Source organism: Oncorhynchus masou, chromosome 8 (assembly GCF_036934945.1).
Source record: "Oncorhynchus masou masou isolate Uvic2021 chromosome 8, UVic_Omas_1.1, whole genome shotgun sequence".
Lineage (NCBI taxonomy): Eukaryota > Metazoa > Chordata > Actinopteri > Salmoniformes > Salmonidae > Oncorhynchus > Oncorhynchus masou.
Window position 1 is genome coordinate 15612027 of NC_088219.1, and position 8592 is coordinate 15620618.

An 8592-nucleotide genomic window follows, 5' to 3' on the forward strand; every position below is an offset into this window, starting at 1 on the left:
CATGTGAGAATGATCAATATATGTAAATGAGTCCCTTGTGTCCCATATTAGCTACTACATTCATCAAATAGGAATGAATTGAGAGCAATTCTTCGTTCCCATTTTCATTTGACAACAAGAGACTAAGAAATGATCAAATCCAGGTCTAACACCCAGGATTCTTTAGAATCAAAAACATGACAACATACTCTATTCAAATGCATATAACTTGTTGAAACAATCAGGTAACAACACATCTTAGCAGGAAAATCCTTAGTTGAAACAAAGCGCCACCTGACTCTGTTTTGGCAAAAAGCTGAGTGACGGGCCTGGAGAAATGCAAAACATTCGAATTAAATCGACAGAGCAAAGTACTGACCATACAAGATATCAAAATTATATTTTTAAGCATGTTTTGAGGCTATACAGTGTTTATTTACATGTACAATGTTTACAAACATTGGTGTAAAATATGCTTATATATGTTAGGTTCTGATGGGGTACAACAGTTGAACTAAGCTCCTTAGCCATTTATAAAAGTTACATTCTTCAAGAATCAATGGATAAATATCATATACAGTGTTTATTTACATGTACAATGTTTACAAACATTGGTGTAAAATATGCTTATATATGTTGGGTTCTAAGTCCAAAAATTTATTTAGCAATTGCAGATTGCCCCTTTAAGTCTAGGATAAATCAAATAATGCTCTGTTGTAGAGAAAAATAAATATTTTGGTCTTACTCTCACCCCTAGAACCTGGTCACCAGGTTTTACTGTATAGGGATAACATACTTACATTATGAGGACCTAGCAATTTTACATGCCTTGCTTGGAATGGTTTACAGTGGAAACTGAGTAGAACACATGAATTATGGTCAACAGCTACTGCCACTAACCTTCTGTTTGTGACCCTCTGGTAAGTAACATGTAGGCATGGACATGCCAGATCAATAATCCTGTACACACTGCAGTAAACGAAGAGAGGTGCTCTGAAGCCTCAGTGCATTGGTTCGCCAATGTCAACGGTGACATTAATGTACAGAGGTGGCCTCTCAACTGATAGAGTACTGTAGGAGCAGGTGTTAAGGCCATCCTTTCTCCAGACTTTAGGTGTCCGTGCTAGCAAACGCATCCTGTGAAGGGAGACATTATTTCAGAATTAGATGAATTCAACAACTAATAATATTTAGAATACAGCAAGCTATTTATTATTGATGTGTCCATTGTGACTCACCTGTCTTTATTGATTTCATTGCCGCTATCTCTTTTATGAAATACCATGGTATAGCGTGCTATGAGAGGGGGGGGTCGTATAATTTCCATTTTCTGGAGCTCCACCCTAACAGAGACAAATTAAATAAAGCATCAATCAATAACATTCCATATTGACTAAGATGTAATGAGAGATATGCAGAGAGGTCCAACATTTAGCAGTGGTCTCACCTGATGCGAAGGTCATCATCCTCCCCACCCCATCCCCAGTAAGTGTTTGAAAAGCCGTTCACTTTGTGAAACTGGTCCTTCGTCATGGCCGTCACCCCTCCAAAGTACCCTTTGTATCGCAATCTACGACAGCAAAAAGACAAAAAACAAGACATTACAGACCTGTCCCCAGAATGCAATTAATAACTGAAATGTTTATATTTGGACTTGGTAATGAATATTTATATTGATAGCGGCAACATCACTTAGCATCCATGCTTTTGTATGACGTTTTGATGGGCTATAGACATATACCTGCTTTTAGATATAGGTGGATATGAGTTGAGAGCTGAGATACTTACTTGTACCCTGTGGCGTTCCTGCCAACCACTAAGTGTTTGGGCTGTTGGTCACACTTGTATAGGTTGTAGTCGTTCTCTGGAACCAGATCCACATCATGAAAAACGAAGCAATCCCAATCGTAGTCCTTGAGCGCCTCCAAGTACCCAACATTAAGTAGCTTGGCACGGTTAAACGTCACCTCTCCAGCCTGTCAAAACAAACAAATCAACTACAAACATCAATTTCATATCAGGCTCAAAATCAGTGCAGCACTTTCCCCCATCAATATTCTCCAGTCAAGTGAAACATGTTGAACATTTAAATACTCATCATGAAACGGTTATACAAATTTGAATTCACTCACAAATTATTAGAGTGAAACTGACATAATTTACTGTTACTACACATCTTGAGAGTAATACCTGGTGAATGACGTAGATGCTGTAGTGCAGCTGCTGCCTCTGAAGGAAGGGGTGCAGGTGATGCAGAAGGTAGAGGAGGTGTTTCTCCCGGTTACGATGGGGAATGAGGATAGCCACACTCTGTTGGGCGAGGCAGTCTGGAGGCTGGTATTGGCCCTCAGCCACTCCACTGTTCTCACTCTCCACCTCCTTAAGCGTTAGAGAGTCCTCAAATGTGAGGTTTAGGGCTCCCTCTGTAGATAGACAATAGTAGGCATAATGAATAGAGGCCGGCCAATTAATTAGGGCCGATTTCAAGTTTTCATAACAATAGGTAATCTGCCTTTTTGGACGCCGATTATGGCTGATTACATTGCAATCCACGAGGAGACGGCATGGCAGGCTGACCACCTGTTACGCGAGTGCAGCATCAAAAGGACCTTGTGGCTGCAAGGAGCCAAGATAAGTTGCTAGCTAGCATTAAACTTGTTTTATTTTTAAAAACAATCTTCACATAATTACTAGTTAACTACACATGGTTGATGATATTACTAGGTTAACTAGCTTGATCTGCGTTGCATATAATCAATGCGGTGCCTGTTAATTTATCATCGAATCACAGCCTCCAACTTTGCCAAACGGGTGATGATTTAACAAAAGCGCATTTGCAAAAAAAGCACAATCTTTGCACAAATGTACATAACCATAAACTTCAATGCCTTTCTTAAAATCAATACACAAGTATATTTTTTTAAACCTGCATATGTAATTAAAATAAATGTTAGCAGGCAAAATTAACTAGGGAAATTGTGTCACTTCTCTTGCATTCAGTGCAAGCAGAGTCAGGGTATATGCAGCAGTTTGGGCTGTCTGGCTTGTTGCGAGCTGTGTGAAGTCAATTTCTTCCCAACAAAGAGCGTAATTAATTTGCCAGAATTTTACATAATTATGACATAACATTGAAGGTTGTGCAACGTAAAAGCAATATTTAGACTTAGGGTTGCCACCCGTTCGCTAAAATTTGGAACGGTTACGTATTTCACTGAAAGAATAAACGTTTTGTTTTCAAAATTATTGTTTCCGGATTTGACCATATTAATGACCAAAGGCTCGTATTTCTGTGTGGTTTTATTATAATTAAGTATATGATATGATATAATAGAGCAGTCCGACTGAGTGGTGGTAGGCAGCAGCAGGTCGTAAGCATTCATTCAAACAGCACTTTACTGCATTTTCCAGCAGCTCTTAGCAATGCTTGATGCACAGCATTGTTTATGACTTCAAGCCTATCAACTCCCGAGATTAGGCTGGCAATAAAGTGTCTATAAGAACATCCAATAGTCAAAGGTATATAAAATACAAATGATTTAGAGAGAAATAGTCCTATAATTCCTATAATAACTACAACCTAAAACTTCTTAACTGGGAATATTGAAGACTCATGTTAAAAGGAACCACCAGCTTTCATATGTTCTCATGTTCTGAGCAAGGAACTTAAAAGTTAGCTTTTTTACATGGCACATATTGCACTTTTACTTTCTTTTTCGTTTTGTTTCGGCCATTGACAAACACAAACTGTCTTCAAACTTGAATGTGTTTATGGAAACCCACTGTAATGCTGTGCAATCTGCATCCCATAGGTGTAGGCCTATAGATTGATTCCATATCAAGCCAGGACAAAAAAAAAAAACTGAACGGAACCCAAACTGTCTGCGCGCATGCGCCATCGTGCATGAATTAATTTTGTCCCCCCACACCAAACGCGATCACGACACGCAGGTTAAAATATCAAAAACTCTGAACTAATTACATTAATTTGGGGACAAGTTGAAAAGCATTAAACATTTATGGCAATTTTGCTAGCTTGCACTTGCTAGCTAATTTTTCCTATTTAGCTAGCTTGCTGTTGCTAGCAAATTTGTCCAGGGATATAAACATTGAGTTGTTGTTTTACCTGAAATGCACAAAGTCCTCTACTCCGACAATTAATCCACACATAAAATGGTCAACCGAATAGTTTCTAGTTCTCTCTTCCTTCTAGGCTTTCTCTTCTCTTGACTTTATATTGCGATTGGCAACTATCATAAATTAGGTGCATTACCACCACCGACCTCGTTCGTCTTTGTCACCCATGTGGGTATAACGAGTGAGGAGATGGCACTTCTATAAACCAATGAGGAGATGGGAGAGGCAGGACTTGCAGCGCGATCTGCGTCAGAGATAGAAAGGAGTTCTATTTTAGCCCTTGGCAACAAAGACGCTCGTTGGTGCGCGCGAGCAGTGTGGGTGCAATAATTGAATAATATAGATTTCTACATTTATTTTGAAATGCTTGCGCACATGATGCGAGAGGTATATTCAGCCTGTTAGGGGTAGTGTTGTAGGAGATGATTAAGCCAATGCCTACGTGCCGGGAGATTCTCATGGCTCTCAGTACTGAATAAAGGCGGCCAAATTTGACGTGTTGGTCCATCAGACTGGGAATGAGATAATACCAGATTGCTACAGTATGTGAAAACAATCAAAACGAGCCATAGCCTAGCAGTGTTAAGGAGTAACAAATGCTTGTTACACAATCCCTACATAAAACATTAAAGTATTTACTTGATTACCAATGTTATTCTCTCCACATTAAGCCACACCGTACATAATGTTCTTTAAAAGGAATGATATAGTAACATGGCATTATCATCGTTCTTTACAAGGAATTATACAGTAACATGGCATCATCAGTATGTAGTTTATAGAAAGGCCTGTATCAAGCTTACAATTACATCTGTGGATACTCGGAGTCTGTACTTACGCAACAGTGGCGATTTCTCAGGACAGCTTTGTTTTGGTGGTGAGGTGTCAGGGAGAGGATTGGAGAAGACCTGTGTCACTGATCTCCATGAGTTTCCTTCTCCTCCACTCAGGACCTCAGTATTATCAGCAAGTGTTTGCACTGGCAAAAGGGTTCCCTGAATTGCTTTCACTGTTTCACTGGAAAAAGTGGCGTACCAAGCCAAGATGGAAACGGAGAGCAGCAACAGTATCATATACTTGCACTTGCGGAAAAACATGGACACAGCAGGACAGACTCCCATGGTTTCTCAGTTGTAGATGTTCAGCGTCAAATCCCCCAAACTGTGGTAGGCTTCAGTCTTGGTTTACGACATCTGGTTCTCCTCTGCAGCAGCCACAGAAGGAATAACTGGGTAGAGAGCACCAGTACCGCTGATCACTCATCCCATGATGACACAACATTCTGAGGAAGTTTCATAATCATTGTCACTAATGTAAAAATAAAAAGCATGAGGCCTACTTTTAATTATTTTGTTGATTTTCCACTGGTGCAAAGTTTAAATTCAGAGAAAATCCAGTCCATGTGAACAAAGGTGGGTCACTCAATTCTTCTGCCTGTTGTACCTGGACATGAATTAAGAAATATTTACATTTTCATTGACACTACCTACTTGCTTTTATAGCATTCCACCAGGGCATTATGCCACAACTAACCTTGGGCACCCAGGCTTCAGTAAATGCCTGTGACAGAGGCTTATGCGACAACAGAATTCACAGTAGGCTACTTTACCTTGGCTATACACTCACTGTGGTGTTTAATCTATATATTCCCGCCACCCAAAAAGAAAAGTAACTGAAGTGGAGCAATTCTCTTTTCCTCTTCACTCACATCGGTTTGTTCTTTGGATTCATGTTGTTGACACGGCTTCAAGCCATTGTCTTTCAATGCACACAATTCATGGATGTCCTGTATAGTAATCCTAGGCTGTAATTGTAGACTGCTTTTGTGTGTGCTTAGCTTAAAACACATCACATTGCCAAGTTGTTCTTATTTCTCTTTCTCTTCACATAACCAAAATGGGATACCTATAATCCTAATCTAAACTGTGTTTAGGCAAGCTAAAATGACTAAAGAACAGGCCCATGACAAAAAAAAACAGTTGATGTAAAATGGTAACTTTACAAATTGGCAGCTAACTTGTTAGCTAGCTACCTATTAGGTGTTGTGGAATTGAAACATGACATAGCTAGTAGCCCTCTGCCCAACTGTTGTGACAGAGTGAATGTATTTGTTTTTTTGAACGCTGCCTGCTACACATTCAATGTCACTCAAACTGGCAGTAGCTAGCTAACGTTGACTAGATTGGTGCCGACATATTTTTGGGTGGTCAAAGTTGGAAAGAGTTGATTAAGCACCACGCAAAATTAAATACTACGTTCACCTGATTTGTAAACTCTGAACAGTGACACATACTTTAGAAGATGACAAATTGTTGCAGTGTTATGCAACCAAGAGGCTAGCAGATAGCTAACTAGCTAGCAGTAAGTAGCACGTGAAGTGTATCGTTATCCAATGCAAATAGCATTGTACCGTTAATTAGCTAGCCAGCTAACCGCTACTGCGACCATTGTGTCAGATAGCTATCAAGGTAGAAATTAAATCCCAAAATACAAGTTACGTTTTACACAGCATTTGCCTTTTTTAACGACAAATATTTTTTTCTTGGAGAAGGAAGATGTCTTGCCTGTGAGATGCCTCGAGTTCTGATGTTGTTTTGGGCTGGATCCTGGCTGGCTACTACTTTCGCAAACACGTTACGCGGAAGGATGTGAGCGTTTGGACCAGGTTCAAGACTCATGCCGGGTTCAAAAGAACTGGGAACTCGGAAAAATATGTGGTCAAATATTTTATCTTCGGAAAGTCGGGGTTCTGGAGATTTGTAATTCCGAGTTGGATGACCGTTCAAATCGATTTTCCCAGTCGGAAGGCAGATAATTCCGAGTTCCCAGTTGTTTTGAACGCGGCACCACAGGTGAACTTAAAGGGATATGCGATTATAAATGAGTTTGTATTTTGAATTTCGTGGTTGCAAGTACAATTGGCAAATGTGTCATTTAATTTTGCAAGCTTATATCATAATGCGTGAAAAATGAAACAACGATCATAAACTTGTAACTTTACATTTGAATGCATTCAATAAGATTTGTAAGGATAATTTTAAGAATTATTACAAAGTCATTTACGAGTTTGAATATTCTGCTGTGAATCAAAAATACACTTGCAAATGTTGAATCTGCGCACGTTCTGAATTCTGTCACATTACCATTGCTTAATTCCACTGTCTGTTTATTGATTAATTGGTGACTGAAAAAGTTGGCGTGGTGGAGAAAGGCTGCATGTTGTCAGATGTTTAAATTACCATAGTAGTAAGTAAAAATGTGAAAAACAATAGGCGTGCGAGTTTCAGTGGCCTTACAGGTTCGTTACAAATTGGTGACAGAGGTGGGATCAGCACGTCAACTAGCGAGCTTAGCTAACTTTAGCTGGTTAGCTGCCTGGAGTCCAAGATCGGGGCTTGAACAGACGCTTTTTTTACCGAGCTCAGCACCAAACTTCAGAAAGATTGTGAAAAAAAATAGTTTACAGTCATTACTATTTTTATTTGTTCAAGATAAGAACTTTCCTGTGACTGGAATAAGAATTGGATCATTTATTTCGGCATGCGAAGTCGTGACAAAAAAAAGAAAGGAAGAAGCTAGCTGTTCTATTGCTAATCAACAAGAGAGAAACGTGCTTATAGACAACTGCAATAACTATGCTTGGCTTGGCCTATGGATAATATCATGCTTTCGAATGCTGTTGAAGATGAGGAATTCCCCTCTTTACAGGTTACTCCGTGCAAATCTCCACCCTCCAAAAAAACCAACGTGAACTCTGACATCGTGACTACCCTCTCCTTACTAATCAATTCCAGGTCTGAAGCCATTGAGAAAATGGTAGGTGCGAACACCATGGTTATCAAAGGCTTGAAAAAGACTGTGGAGTTTGTATGTGGTGAAATCAAGGATGTGAAAACGAGTGGCAAAAGTTGAAAAAAGTGTGGAAAAGAATAACATTGTCTACCATAGACATCTCACTGATCTGGAACAATACACAAGAAGATGGAACCTGAGACTAACACGGAACCCAAACCGGCTGCGCAAATGTGCCATTGTGCATAAATTTATATTGTCCCCATACGCCAAACATGATCACGACATGCAGGTTAAAAAAAGCTACTAACTCTGAACCAATTACATTAGTTTGGGAACAGGTCAAAAGCATTAAACATTTATGTCAATTTAGCTAGTTAGCTTGCACTTGCTAGCTAATTTGGCCTATTTAGCTAGCTTGAAGTTGCCTGCTAATTTGTCCTGGGATATAAACATTGAGTTGTTATTTTACCTGAAATGCACAAGGTCTATGCGGGAGGCGGATGGTTAAAGAACGCCTTGCATGGCTAAACATGGAGTTTTCTAGCTGAAGTATATGTTCATTAAAAGTAGTTAAACCTACGCCCCGGTTTGTCATTATATGAGGAACAAACATAACACGGTGTCAGATTGGTAGTCGCTATAACGAGACAAAGATAAGAGAGAAGTAACTCTGCAAATTTCCGC

The 8592-nt window shown here is 39.5% G+C and overlaps 1 protein-coding gene across 4 annotated transcripts; it reads right to left on the reverse strand.

Annotated features, from left to right (window-relative positions):
• Window positions 1-375: 375 nt before the first annotated feature.
• On the reverse strand, window positions 376-8592 carry b4galt4 (UDP-Gal:betaGlcNAc beta 1,4- galactosyltransferase, polypeptide 4). 4 transcript variants are annotated; one of them, XM_064971614.1, is made up of 8 exons: window positions 6678-7049; window positions 5453-5556; window positions 4952-5341; window positions 2170-2402; window positions 1768-1955; window positions 1427-1549; window positions 1218-1322; window positions 376-1116 (listed from the first exon to the last, which is right to left on the reverse strand). In XM_064971614.1, the coding sequence occupies exons 3-8, from the start codon at window positions 5232-5234 to the stop codon at window positions 981-983; spliced, it is 1068 nt and encodes a 355-aa protein (XP_064827686.1). In that variant the 5' UTR covers window positions 5235-5341; window positions 5453-5556; window positions 6678-7049; the 3' UTR covers window positions 376-980. The 4 variants fall into 4 exon arrangements, with proteins under 4 accessions (XP_064827686.1, XP_064827687.1, XP_064827688.1 ...); XM_064971615.1 differs by lacking the exon at window positions 6678-7049 and adding an exon at window positions 8378-8592 and having other exon boundaries at window positions 4952-5556; XM_064971616.1 differs by lacking the exon at window positions 5453-5556 and having other exon boundaries at window positions 4952-5395; window positions 6678-7050.